At 36.8% G+C, this 14,582-nt stretch overlaps 2 protein-coding genes across 5 annotated transcripts in view; one reads left to right on the top strand and one right to left on the bottom strand.

The window, feature by feature from the left end:
• The window catches only part of LOC126187624 (guanylate kinase), a 53,871-nt gene extending 46,981 nt beyond the window's left edge, over positions 1-6,890 (bottom strand). The window contains exon 1 of one of the 4 annotated variants that reach the window (XM_049928818.1): positions 6,395-6,890. The gene's annotated coding sequence lies outside the window, so the exon portion shown is untranslated. Of the gene's footprint in view, positions 1-6,366 lie in introns of all 4 variants that reach the window. The other 3 variants (XM_049928819.1, XM_049928821.1, XM_049928820.1) reach the window with 3 other exon arrangements.
• A 2,435-nt stretch (positions 6,891-9,325) lies between these two features.
• Positions 9,326-10,403, top strand: LOC126187626 (THAP domain-containing protein 2-like). The gene is made up of 3 exons (XM_049928822.1): positions 9,326-9,374; positions 9,500-9,783; positions 9,900-10,403. Exons 2-3 carry the CDS (start codon positions 9,546-9,548, stop codon positions 10,178-10,180), a joined length of 519 nt encoding a protein of 172 aa, XP_049784779.1. The 5' UTR covers positions 9,326-9,374; positions 9,500-9,545; the 3' UTR covers positions 10,181-10,403.
• The last annotated feature ends 4,179 nt before the right edge of the window (positions 10,404-14,582 follow it).

A 14,582-nucleotide genomic window follows, 5' to 3' on the forward strand; every position in this document is an offset into this window, starting at 1 on the left:
CTCTTTTCTTGTCTTCGTGGTCCTTACACAAAATGTATGTAGAATCATTCTGCAGTTACCTGTAAACAACTGTTCTCTGAACTTTCTCAACAGTGTTTTCTGAAAACGATGCCATCTCCCCTCAAGGAATTCCCATTTGAGATCACAGAGTGTCTCCACAACACTTGGCTGTTGATCAAACCTACTGGTAACAGATCTAGCAGCATATTTCTGTATTGCTTCAATCTCTTCCTTCAATCCTACCTACTGGGGATCCCGAACACTTGAGCAATATTCAACAACAGGTTGCACAAGTGTTCTATATGAGGTCTCCTTTGTAGATGAGCCACACATCCCTAAAACTCTCCCAATAAACCAAAGTTGACCATTTGTTTTTGCTTTTTCTATTACCGTCCTCACACGCTTGTTCCATTTTATATTGCTTCGAACCATTATGCCTGGTTATTTAATCAACTTGGCTGTATCAAGCAGACACTATAAATACAGTATTCAAACATTACAGGACTGTTTTTCCCTGAATTAACTTACATTTTCTTATGCATTGCAATGTAAAAGGATCACTTCATCTACTTTAAGAGCTTGTAACGAGTCCTTGCACAAGATAAGACATTTTATCCTCAGGTAAGTATATGTTAACAAAATTTATATTTTTGGCAACTTCTTTATGAATGAATCATGTGCCAAGTAATTTATGTATAACAGGATCAGAATAACCCTATCACACTGCTCTTAGGTACATTTCAATTACTTTTCTGGCAGCAGATCTTAAATACTTATGTGTCACTAGACAAAAAATGGCTCTGAGCACTATGGAACTTAACATCTATGGTCATCAGTCGCCTAGAACTTAGAACTACTTAAACCTACCTAACCTAAGGACAGCACACAACACCCAGCCATCACGAGGCAGAGAAAATCCCTGACCCCGCCGGGAATCGAACCCGGGCGTCGGAAGCGAGAACGCTACCGCACGACCACAAGATGCGGGCTGTCACTAGACAACTCTCCACCAATGATAATATGCTATGTTCTGCTTATCAAGAAATAATCAATCTCATTGCAATCCTGTCACGATACTCTATAACATTCAATTTCTTTAGTGTGTGTGTCAGAGCAGTATGCTATTGAATCAAATACTTATTGAAAGTCAAGAAACACAGAAACCACTCTTCTCTGTATTTATGATGATTAAATTATTGTGTATAAAGAGTTCAGGTTGGGATCTATGTGATAAATGCTTCTGGAATCGACACTGATTTTCATTGGAAAGGTCATAATGTTTCCAGTAGATTGTTATTTTTGAATGAAGAACATAGAGGGTGATTCGAAATGAATGACCTGATTTTAAGACTACACGTTTACTGATAAAAACATGTTTTAGCTATGGTATTGCAAACTCTCTGTGTGTCAATGAGTAGCAGCATGAAAAACATCTAGACCATAACTAGATTCATTATAAACTTTACACAATATAGCTGCTTCTACAGAAGTTATGGTGCCTGTTATTCTGTTCTTCACTTCTTCCGTATGATGTGGTAAATGGGAGATGATTGTACTTTCCTTCATATATCCCCCCAAGAAAAAATCGTAAGAGTCATGTCTGGCAATCTTGGAGACCAAGAATGCAGGACAGTGTCTTGGGGTCCAGTGCACCATGTTCAGCACTGGCCTCCAAGATCACCAGACATGACCCATGTGATTTTTTCTTGTGGGGATATGTGAAGGAAAGTGTATTCATCCCCCATTTGCCTCATCACACACAAGAAGTGAAGAACAGAACAACAGCTGCCGTAACTTCTGTAAAAGCAGATACATTGTGTAAAGTTTATGATGAATTTAGCTCTTGTCTAGATGTCGAACGTGCTGCCAGTGGTAGACACACAGATCATTTGCAATAGCATAGTAGAACTTTAAGATTTTGTATTTTGCAATGTATTCGATGTTTGTAGTTCGTTTTCATATAAAAAATACAGAGTTTTTAAATCAAGTTATTCTTTTCCAAACACACTGTATTTTAGACTTGCTTTAAATGGAGGTGACACACAGAGTGGTAACTCTATGGACACAGTCTGCTTCATTTTTGTAACTGGATGTTGCTTGCATTTCATTTGTTGACAATGTTCACTGCTAAGTGGTTATACAGTAAATCATGGTGAAGAGTGAAGCTAACAACCAAATTCGGCATAAAATCTGTTGAGCTATAGCGATTTCAGTTGCTTTTCACATCACTAGCAATGATTACTATGTCGCCTATCATTATGGGGGTATGACAAATAGTAACACTTGTTGATTCTTAGTAAAGGAATATTTGAAGACAAAAAACTATGGTTAAGGCCCTATGTTAGAAGTGTTCAGATACTTATTTTTGTGCAATACATATCCTTCACAAATGGCAAAAAAAAGGTGCCTTGACAGAGTTCTGACGACAGTGGTTTATTGGTGGTTAGTGGAAGTTTCAAGAACTGCCTCTCTGGTAGCTAAGACTGTTTCAATTAATAACTGTCTACCCATGTTTTATTCTTTGCTTTGTATCTTTTGTGCAACAGATGCAATTTCTAACAAAATTTCCAATATTGTTTGTGTAACAATGAAGTTATCTATCACTCATAATCATTCTGTTAAATACCTTCATTGTAAGATCAAAAGAAGCTTTCTCCTGCAACACAAGGCAGGAGAAGAAGAAAAAAAGTACAAGCAGTTATGGTGGTGTTTCTTATCGGGAAATTAGGAAGGTTGCACATCATGCAGGAACTGGAAGGAGGACAAGGATTTTGCTAACACATTGTCCGATGGAGATTGCATGTGTCATTAGATACCACTTAGGTCAGCTGTGCATACCACATAAGTCAGCTGTGGAGCAGGAAATAAATTACCAAATGTGACTGAAATCCTAGTGCATTCTGCTTGCAATACAGATCTGCCTATTTCTTTCCAAGTTCCACTTGTTTATAAAGGGTAAGATTTAGGGGAACAGTACAAAGGAATCACAAAATGCAATTTGTGGTTCACTGGATCCTTCAAAAATCAACTGAAATAGTATGACAGATTAATTTTCAATGATGCATGTTTTTATTGATTTTCTTGCCTTAGAAAAAAATGTATACTATGGCTATCGGCATGACCTTTATATTTATGAACGTTTTGTTCTTGAATTTTTAGTTATGAATACAAACCCCATTTGGGGTACCACAGTTACGAATACAAACCCCATCTGGGGTAAACATACTTTGAGATGATTTTAAATGCACCTAGTTGTGGAAAAAGTGCACTGCAAGCTTACTACTTGTTTCTGCATAATGAATAGTTCATGGGTAAACGAATATTTGCTCAAAAATATAACAACACAGAATATTACTTCATCTGTACTCCACAAACCACCTCACAATGGGAGGAGGAGGGTATTTTTGGCACTATCATCATTTCTACTCTTCCACATTTCATTCACAAATAGTGCTTGGAAAAAATAACTATAAGTAAGCCTACATGAAAATGAACAATTAAGGCTACATTTTGATACCAGAACTAGGTGCTACACACAAAAACTGATGAACTCATATTACAGAGCTTTTCACAAATCTATGTGATTTCTAACTATAATTCTTATCAGTGTGATTGAAATTTATCCCTGTATACATTGCTTTATTACGTGATATTTCCTGTTGCTGTAACATTACTGTGATAGGCAAATCTACAGAACACCATTCAAAATCTCATTTCCACTAATATCTTCTGATCAGGTGTTTTTGGCAGACTTTATTGTGATTCTTGTATTAAAGCCAAAAATTCAGTATCATTACAATATACGAGATTTACAAAAGAACAGGCATTGGAGTGAGCCAATGGTTTGACAAGTAAACATAAATTTTCTGCTAGCTAGAAGACAACAGTTCAAATTGACAGTTGTTGAGCATGACTCTTGGTTTTCCTTGGTTAAATGCAAACTAACCTAATCAGCAACTATACGGTACATTTCAGATTTACACAATAGAGTGCATCAGACAGTTAATAACTTTTTTATCTTCAAGTTGTTTTACCTGCAGGGAGAATCTTAATGGGTGCTGAATTATTTTTCTATATAGAACACACCAGCAGCATAAGACTGGTATTTCCAGCTAATTACAAATGCTTGTCTGGGACATGACTACTCCATTTCCTTATATTTCATAACAGAATTTCAGTCCTTGTGAAACAGCTCCAACACTGCCAGGTGTTACTATCTTAAATTAATGTGTGTATTTCCTACGGTGCAATACAATTTCAAAACCTAGTGGAATAATGAAGATAATAAACTATGTTTAATATAACACTGCAAATTTCAGAAGAGAAATAACAACAATAATTTAAGCTTGAACCCATGTCATAATCAAACAAAGCGTGTGCCTGGAAATAAAGTGTTGGGTTTAAACATCCTGTTGGCAATGAGGTTATAAGTGACAGTGCACTGGTTTTGGTTGAGCAAGGATAAGGAAGGGAACTGATGATGTCCTTTCAGAAGGAATGGCCACAGGAGTTTCCCTAAAATCAATTTACAGACACCATGAAAATCCAAATTGGAATTGTAAGAGGGGCAGGGGGGAGGATTGTTTCAGCCCCATCCTTCCGATTCTGAGTCATATGCCTTAACCACTATAATCCATGGTGTCTGATGATGGGGTCATATTGTTGTTTGGAGTATAATAGACTAAACAAACAGTGAGACCAATGCAAAGTACAACACTAAATATAACATTTAGATATTTTTGCTTTCCTTTCCAGGTATGGAATTCAAAACATGGGATGAACACATAGAAAATGATGTTTGTATAGAAACTGTATAATAGTCAGGAGTTGACATGCAGACATTCGATTAGGTATGTGAATTAAGAATAACATATGGGGGAGTGTCTGATAAGATTCTTGGTTAATATTTATTGCTGTGGAGCCGAAAATATATACAAAGTATTAACTTACAAACACAGCACAAGATAAATAGCACTATCCCAAATGTAATAACAAATATTAGTTTATAACCAAATACACACTTTTTAACCTGTTTCTAGAACCTAAGAAACTAAGCACTTATGGTTCATGTAACACGAAATTTGTAATGAAAAAATTTAGAAAAGGGTTCACTATTTGTCTTACAGTATGTAAGTCTACAAACAGTGAATTAAAGTATTGTTATTTACACAAGCTTCTGTTTCACACACTGATTTCCTTTACTTCAACAGAAATTGTAGTATAAATACAGACAGTGTTCTCTATGCGTGGTGACATTTAATAGCGGAAATTAAATCAAGCAAATGAAATACTACAAAAATTGAATTCTCAGTAATTTCCATTTCATTGACAAAGGCTGAATAAAACATGCTCAATTTCCACAAACGCAGCCTTATACATTTTATCTTTATTCAATGTAGCAGTTTTTGTACAACGAACTCCAACATAGGTCAAATCAAACAACAGATAGGGTATGGCAGGGGTAGTTTGGGGAGGGAGATACATCAACATAGGCATTCCTGAGAAGAAAAATGTTAGCCAGTTATAAGTTACTGAGAAAATTTATTTACAAATATCCTTCCACATTATTGACAGCTGTGCGACATGAACACAAATGAACTAAAATAACGCCTGGTTTTGGTGCCTAAATAAATTTGGAGTAATAAGTTACTAACATTTATCGCAATAAAACACAATTTGGTAAAGCACTCTCAAAAACACATCTATTCTTCATACACGTTGAAAAATACCAAAAAATCTGGTATTTATTTACATAGGGATAAATTATGTAAACACAGACTGGTACTCTCTCCAAACTTTACTTATTCAAAATTAATTACGAAAGAGACGCCATTACATCGTAAGTGAAAACAACACACACTAGCAAGCCAGTTCTATAATTTCCAATAAACTCATTAAAATAAACGAAAAATTGTTTGAAACTGATTTAGTATGAGAACTGTCATCTACCGACTAAACAAATATCTACACGATGCGGTTGGCCTGTTATCAGCTTTCAAACTAGTAGTATACTGTGTCAGCGTCTATGAACTTTTTAGCCCATTACTGTGTGGTGTAATAGTAAAATTAGCCAAGAATTTCTATGTGATTATATGAATAATTCAACTGCAACATTTCATCAATATCAACCATACTGTCCAAAGTATATAAATCTGAGAATGTACACTTGCACGAATTCATGTGCTAATGGAGAATTAATGCTTGGCGAAGTGGAGTTACACTAATTCGCACCACAGTTGAATGCCATGTTTGGAACCGCTGATTACAAGAACACGTAACAACAGTAACGGGTGTGAAGCAACAGAGACGCGAACATACATATACGTAGTAAAAAAAAAAATTCAGTTCAAAACACTACAAACATACATGATGCTTCTTTCAGATAAGAACGTACTTAATAGAATTCCAGTTCGGTTCCCAGCGTCCCAAGGCTGGTACAGAATTTTACGCTGGAAAGTTAGTAACTATAGTTAATAGGATTGGGGTTATGTGCGGCTTCTACCGGAAACTTGACATCTTACAGTCTACGAACATCGCAAAGATAGCAATATACTTCGAATTGTCAAAAATAAAAAACTGCAGAAGATGCATCATCCCCAATCATTGACAGAAACCGAAGATGAGAATGATATAACAAACGTCTTGCATTAATATGTTAACGTTACATTGTTCGTTCACGAATTAATACTAGTTATACTAAGCGAGAGTAAATTTATGAAAACTGGCATTTTGTGTCTCTGCTCCCAGAATTTGCATGTTCACTGAAGAATGCTGTCTTCATTCCTGGAACCAACAGGTGAGTATTGGCTCCAGCGTCACTTTATATCTACGCTATGTACAGATTTATCTCCATAGCGACGACATTTATAACGAACGATTTTCTTTCTGCGTCTGACTGCAAAATAATTTGTTGCCCATTTTGGCAAGCGACACGACGTGAAAATCGGAATGTCTCGACCATGAGCACAATACCATGCCTATTGCTTTTTTATTGTGGCATCGTTTAGTTATAGTGAGATGATAATTGAAAATGGGAAAACATGTTGTCGATAGGTACTGAACAAAAGGATTCAGTAAGTATTTTGTAATGTCTTAACAATATTACGAGATACTGCGTAACACTGAAACAATATTACTTAGCTTGATACAGTATGTCGAGCTGTGCTTGGAAAATGCAAGTTTTGCAAATATTTGTAGAATTTAATGTTCACAATTATTAAACTAAGAATAGCTAAACATGGCATTCATGCAAAACTATATAACATCTTCCTCTGATAAGTATAACTTTCAATGCAATGCCTGCAGAAATACGAACATAAAACAGGATTCTGTAAGAAAGAGCCGAAAAAAATGCTACTATCTGACAAATATCTGTCTATTGCACTGAAGTATCGGCCTATACGAAGAGTAACGCAAGAATGCCACTTTGTTCGACAATGTGTTTCCTACGTCTGTCGTAAATATTTCTGTTGCTGCTCTTTTGATTGTTTCAGTGCAGATGGATACCCACTACACCTACTGAAGGGCAATAACATTGAGTGTGTGAACATTTGTTGATGGAGTGACAGCAGAAGTAAGAAGAAATGTATAGAAGTATTACACAGTAATATTTTCATTGTTTTGTACATAATAAAGACAAATCAATTTTTCACAAGGGATTATCTGCATTCTGTGTATTATATACCTTTTTAAAGTGACTTGCCCTTATAATTGTACACTTGGCCCCCAGTGGCTCACATGATGTAGAACAATGGGCATTTTCGGAGATTCTTACGGTTTTTTGTGCCCATATTACTTTTATTCTCAAAGAATGGGCTCGTTTTTGCTCATCAAGTCAAGTTTTTCCAGTCTTCTTGGGTTTCTCTGCTAATTCAGCTGACGATTATGCGCTGGCAGGTTATGTTATCCCTGCTTCTTCAGGTCCCCTTTAACAGATCCAATCCATTTTATCATTTCAGTTTAAGCTTTACTGAGATTGCTATAGAATTTCGCAACCTATGTAGTTAGTCTGGTTGGTTCTATCCTTTTAATAACCCTACAGAATTATACTCTTGTTTTTACTCCATATGTGAGTAAACATTGGTACACTTTCCATTTCTTTATTTGCTCTTAGTCACTGTGTACCTTCCCAAGTAGAATGTGGACCTAAAATTTCCTGGATTACTTTTCATTCTCGCTTTTGGGTTTCATCAGTGTTGCTATTTTTATTTAAACAAGTGTTTCAGCCCTGTACAGGCACATACTGTATCTGAATGTCTCAGTTTTATGTATTTTGAGATTATTATTATTCTCATTACAAAACATACAGACTGACGGTATCGAAGCAGTATTACACTATCAAATTTCTTTGCCAAATATCTTTGTCCAATATCTTTGTCAAAGCTATTTGATGGTGTAATAGGGAACTTTGCAAATGTCGTCCAATATTTGATCAAATCTAGGGCCTCGCTGTAGATTTGATCAAAGAAGTTGCTTGTCTTCTGTTCACTGCAATGTGACATGTTACCACATCGAGCACTAGCATCGCTGCATACTGTCGTCTGTAGTGTTTTTATAAACATTGCTGGTAAATACAATTAGTGTGTGCCGACAACTACAAAATTAATAGAGATGTATGAAGCTGATGAGGCGCTTTACAACGTGAGGCACGCTGAATACAAAAATAGATTACGAAGATTGGAGACCTGACCTAACCTAACCCTCTCCTGTAGCAAGGAATCAGAGTGTTACAATGAGCCTGGCTTATGCAGATGTAGCAGTTCTTAAGTGAATAATGTGCTTTGTGATATGAGGATACACTTCATTGAGCACATGCAGAAATGTATGCTCATCCATTCTTAAGTAATGGATGTACAACTTGACGTCCTCCACTATAAGCTCACGTAACAAGTTTTGTTGAATGCTTTTATCGTGTCGTCGTAAAACCCACGGATTCACTCAGGTGTGCTTCCATTTCCCCCCCCCCCCCCCCCGCTTCTCTTTCGCATGTGCAAACAGTGCAATTGTGGTACATGCAACTGCTGCAGTTAATAACAAGTTGTTGTTGTCAGCCATCTTGAACTTCGACGAAAAATATGATGACAGTGTAATACCCAACGAGTTAAAATTTCATAGAGTGGCTGAGATACTAGTTACAGCGCTCCTAGCGGCAACCAACGCTAACTCGGCTGCCATATTCTCCTTAGTCAAAACATTAGAAAAGCGTTACTGTTGTTTGTGTTGGAAGTGTGTCAGCTGTTGTGATATTACTGCAATATTCAACTTTTCTAGTTGACTTTTTTGTTACAAAATATAAAGTCAACATGCCTGCAGTGTGTTTCAGCGTTCAACTGCACAAATCGCAGCGATAAAACAACAAATATTTCATATTATAAGTAAGTATATTAGTACCGAAATACGACACACGTTTTTTAATGTTTATTAAAGAGTCATTTGCATTGGAACTGTAATTATGCTTAAGGCAAATATAGGAAAGTAATTTATTTATCGTTGATTACAGATTTCCTTTAAAAGATAAGGAAATTACAAAAAGATGGGTTATAAATATGAAGCGAGAAAACTGGTTTCCTACTACAGCCAGTTACCTCTGTGCAGCTCATTTTGAAGAGAAATATATGTACCACACAAATGTCGAGAGGCGCCTTTTGTCAAAAGCAGTACCTACTATCCTTAACTTTCCACCACATTTACAAAAGCAAGATAAAGTATTACGACCACAACCCAGAAAGCGATCTTTCGACAATTTGCAAGATAGTGCTGTTACAGTGACATCATTAGCACAAAGTAAGTCAATAATTTAATTTTACTCCGTGTTCTTATTACTTTGAATTATAAACTTTATATTATAATCTTATGGTGTAACTCTCTTATAAACTTATGATGTAACTGCACTCTTTCAGTGCCTGTCAGACCCACATCTGTTTCTGCTGACCACAATTACTGTCTACCAAGCCCTAAGAAGTTGAAAACACAATATAACAGAGTACAAGCAGAGAATGTGCGACTAAAGAAGCGGATAAAGCAAATGAAGCAACTTAGTGTAAGACACAAAAGAAGAATAGTGCAGTTACAGACTTTAGTTGCTGGTTTGAGAAGAAGGCTATGTAGTTCACTTTCTGATATGTTAAACTGTGAACATGTAGTTGGTTTGTTGAAGGAGCTATTGGAACTTCGGGTCTAGTTTAGCAGGGGATACAACCCGTCGGCTTTGACCAATGACGTCAGAATTGGCCAGAGAGCATCTATTACAAAGATGAAAGAGCTGAGAAGAATGTTCGGAAACAAAGGAAGGCAAGAGAGAAAAACTGTACTTCACATATATAAGGGCCAGTAGTATTTTCACGTTAACGATATTGTGTGTTTGTATCTTAGTATTTCTCCACAAAATACAATGGAAAGAAATGAATGAAATATATTACTAGCAAAGAATACATCACGTTAAATGTATGTCAGTTCTATCTAGAAATTCTTTCGAACTGTATTGCTTAAGTGCTGTACGGGATACAAGTTCAGCGAACGTCGATTTCTTCGTTTTCACTAGCAGTACTGTCCTGTTCTTCACTTGAACGATGTACCCTCCGCTTCAGTAAACCCTAAGTGGAACACGGGATACAAATTGTAGATGTGTTGTTTATTTTGTCTCCGCTATTACTAACAGTCTTTTGTTACGTACATATCAGTATTACTGATGACAGGAGGACCTACGTATGTAATACGTAATATGCATACCAGACTTCCGTTGACCTCTACATATGTACACTGGTAACGAAAAGATGTAAATAGACGTATGTTACATTTGCAACCTGTACCTCAATTGAACTACACGAAGACAAGAAAACGACACATGTACAATTTGTATCCCGTATTTCACTATGGGGTACAGTTTTCTTGTTGCCTTGGATGCTAATAGTATCCCATTCGTTACTTGAGCCATATAGCTATACGCAACATTTGTATCTTGCTCGTCAATTGACATATATAGTGTCAGTGTAAAGGCGGAGTGAAGGACGGGATGCAAATTTCAGTTGTGTCGTCAGTGTAAAGGCGAAGTGAAGGACGGGATACAAATTTTATCTTCTGGTAAACCTTCCGGGATGTAAGGTCGTGGTCCATGAAACTCTTCAGCTCCTAACGTTTCGTCCAGAGCTGCGCTGGACATCTTCAGAGGGGTGTTTCTCCTCCGGTGAGTTTTGCTGACTGACGGATCGGACGCCTGAGAGCGACTTATATATAGTAGAAAGTGGGCGTGGCCAGAGTTACACGTGATATGCAGAGATAATCTTTGTCAGATATGTCATCCGGTCGTGAAAGCCTTCATACTATGATACAAATTTTAGTTGTGTCGGGGGTTTTGCCTGTAATATAGCAAGTACACATTCGAAAATGTCGCACTGATACTAATGCTGGGAAACGAAAGAAGATCGACAGCTGAGAAATTTCTGTTACGTACTTCACAACACGAAAACACACATATTGGTGGAATAAAACAGTGAAATATGTCAAAATAGTGAAGTACAGTGAAAGAAGCAAATGGAAAAGTGAACTTACCACACGGAAATATCGAGGAATAACCGAAGCTCGCCTAGACAGCCAGTAACGAAAATTACATACCCACAAACAGACAAATCCATTCCTATAATGAAAATAAGACACTAAACATTGTTCTACAATAACAAACTAATACTCCAAGTTACCTCAATATCATTACGAATAATTATTTTAATGTACAATGATAGCGCTTATCCGGAGCACAGAACTGTTTTATTTATTATCTATGCCTCGAAGTGAAGACATTACTATCTATGACTAATGTATGACGTCATTGGTCAAAGCCGACGGGTTGTATCCCCTGCTTCACTAGACCCGGAACTTCAGTGCAGTGCTAAAGTATGCCATTATTCTCAGCAAATAAGGAAATTTGCCCTGACCCTACACTTTTATTCTGGCAAGGCATACAGCTACTTACGAAAATTTGTGAAATTACCCCACCCAAGAACGCTTCGCCGTTGGGCAATGTCAGTGGGTGGCCATCCAGGTTTTACTGACGAGGGTTTCACTAAAATTGCCTCTGAAGTTGAGAAAAGCACAACCCAAATTTTTGCAACATTGATGTTTGATGAGATGGCTATTAAGAAGTACCTTGTTTGGCATGGGGAAAAAATAAGAGGCTATGTTGATTTTGGGGAGGGTGGCATAGAAAGTGATGATAGCGAGTCAGCAAAAGAGGCTCTTGTGTTCATGGTCACAGCACTAAACAGAAATTGGAAAATTCCTGTGGGTTATTGTTTAGTTCACTCCCTATCTTCTACAGTAAAGCTAAATTTGGTACAACAGTATCTCCGAAAACTTGAAGACACTGGTGTTCCTATAGTAGCTGTGGTTTGCGATGGTACTGTCAAAAATAGAACTTTAATGGCAAATTTAGGGATCAGATGCGATGAACAGGGAGCACAGTGTTGGTTTCCCCACCCTTCAAATAATGATATGAGGGTATTTTGCATGTTTGACACAGCTCACATGCTAAAGCTGGCATGTAATTTACTTGCAGAAAAGAATTTTTTGTTAGATGGTACCATTTCAGGCAGTGATAACATAATTAAATGGGAATATTTTAAAAAGTTAGTGGACCTGCATGGAAGGGAAGGTTTGCATGCTGCAAACAAACTTAGGAGGCAGCACATTCTGTACCATACTCAAAAAATGAAAGTGGCTTTGGCAGCACAAACCCTTAGCAATTCTGTTGAAAATGCCATGTTGTTCTGCAAAGATTTAGGCATTAAAGAATTTTATGGGTGTGAGGCAACAGTTAAATATATCAAAATGTTAGACAGTGCCTTTGATTTATTAAATTCTTGTCACACAATGGGCAAGGGCACTAAGACACCAATTTTCAGAGGGAACAGAGACACAGTATGCAAAAGGATCAATGAATACATTAAGTATTTCAAGTCTTTAAAGCTTTCTGATGGAAGTCCTGTTATTCTGTTAACAGAAAAATGCCGTTGTATGGACTTATTCTGAATTTAATGAGCATAAGGCAAATTGCAGAATTGTATGTTTGGAAAGAAAATGCAGAGTTCAATTATATTTTGACCCGTAGAACAAGTCAAGATAACTTAGAATTATTTTTCTCCAGCATTCGTAGTAGAGGAGGAAACAGAAATAACCCAAATGCTGTGCATTTTAGATCAGCATACAGGAAATGCTTAATTGCACAGATAGAAGGTTCTCAAAATGGCAATTGCCAAGAATCAAATACTAGTATGCTACCTCCTGCTACCGTTCCATCACGTCCTTTTGCCAAGGTAAGCCCTGCAGCTGTAGACCATTATTATGTGCCAGATTATACCTCACTGAGTATGTACTCAGAATATGTCATTGAGTACATAGCTGGAAGTATAGTGAGACAGGTGACAAACAAAATTAACTGTACTGACTGCTTAGAAGTTATTTTTGCTTGTATTGAGGCTAAAAGAACTGGATTGGTTGCAGTGAAATATGTGAAAACCAGTTTAATCAATCCAGCTAATGATGTCGTTAAACTTTGTAATGTTTCTGAGAAGGTTTTCAGAAATAATGAGGACATAATCCTGAAATGTCAGAAAAACGTTTTGTTGAGGTTCCAGACAGAAGTGTTGCAATTGGTGAGAGGCTCCTTATTTATAAACAATGAACATCTTTTTACAGAAACTGAATCTGGTGAAGAAACCCATTATGTTAAACTGATAAAACTGCTGCTCAAACATTATTTTGTATGTCGAATAAATCACTTATGCAAATCAAAATCATCTGAGCAGAGAGGTAAAGTTGTGAGACAACTATACACGAAGCTTATTTTATTTAAAGGTCAGTGGTTCAAATGGTTCAAATGGCTCTGAGCACTATGGGACTTAACTTCTAAGGGCATCAGTCCCTTAGAACTTAGAACTACTTAAACCTAACTAACCTAAGGACAACACACACATCCATGCCCGAGGCAGGATTCGAACCTGCGACCGTAGCGGCCGCGCGGTTCCAGACTGTAGCGCCTTTAACCGCTTGGCCAAGGTCAGTGAAAAAACTGAAAAAATACGAATGTCAGTTAAAACATTGTAAAAATTAAATGTAAATAAATTATTTTACTTTTCTTGAAGATTATTATTATTATTGAATTACTATGCTTGTGTTAACTACTTGTAACACATATTTCAAATAATATTCTCGTTCACAGTGTACTGGTTTTTGAGGCTTTGCCTGTTTACTTTGAAATAGCGACAAAAATATTGCATTTCTGCGCCCGTTACTGTTTCTAATAGTTAACCACAGCATGTTTAGAAGTTTCACCACAATATTCTCGTGGTACCTGCTCTAATTTCATTAATTTATGGGCAACAAGTAACGTTATAGTGGATGGACAGACTTATTTGAGTTGTCTTGTAGTGTTATCTACATCGAAAAGTTTAGCCATATTTCGACAAAAACATCCCTTTTTGCTGCCAGTGTACACTGAAATCACTGCTGTCTATTGCTTGTTTTAGAAAAAATAAAGCTAGTATGGGCTATTTCAAGTAAGTCAAACGCAGTTACAAGGGGGCGGGACACAG

The sequence above is a fragment of the Schistocerca cancellata genome, chromosome 5 (assembly GCF_023864275.1).
Source record: "Schistocerca cancellata isolate TAMUIC-IGC-003103 chromosome 5, iqSchCanc2.1, whole genome shotgun sequence".
Classification (NCBI taxonomy): Eukaryota; Metazoa; Arthropoda; class Insecta; order Orthoptera; family Acrididae; genus Schistocerca; species Schistocerca cancellata.

Coding starts and splice junctions, on each gene's coding strand:
- LOC126187626 (XM_049928822.1), top strand. CDS start 9,546: ATGAAGCGAGAAAACTGGTTTCCTACTACAGCCAGTTACCTCTGTGCA. Junction 9,784..9,899: donor AGTGACATCATTAGCACAAA/GTAAGTCAATAA, acceptor GCACTCTTTCAG/TGCCTGTCAGACCCACATCT.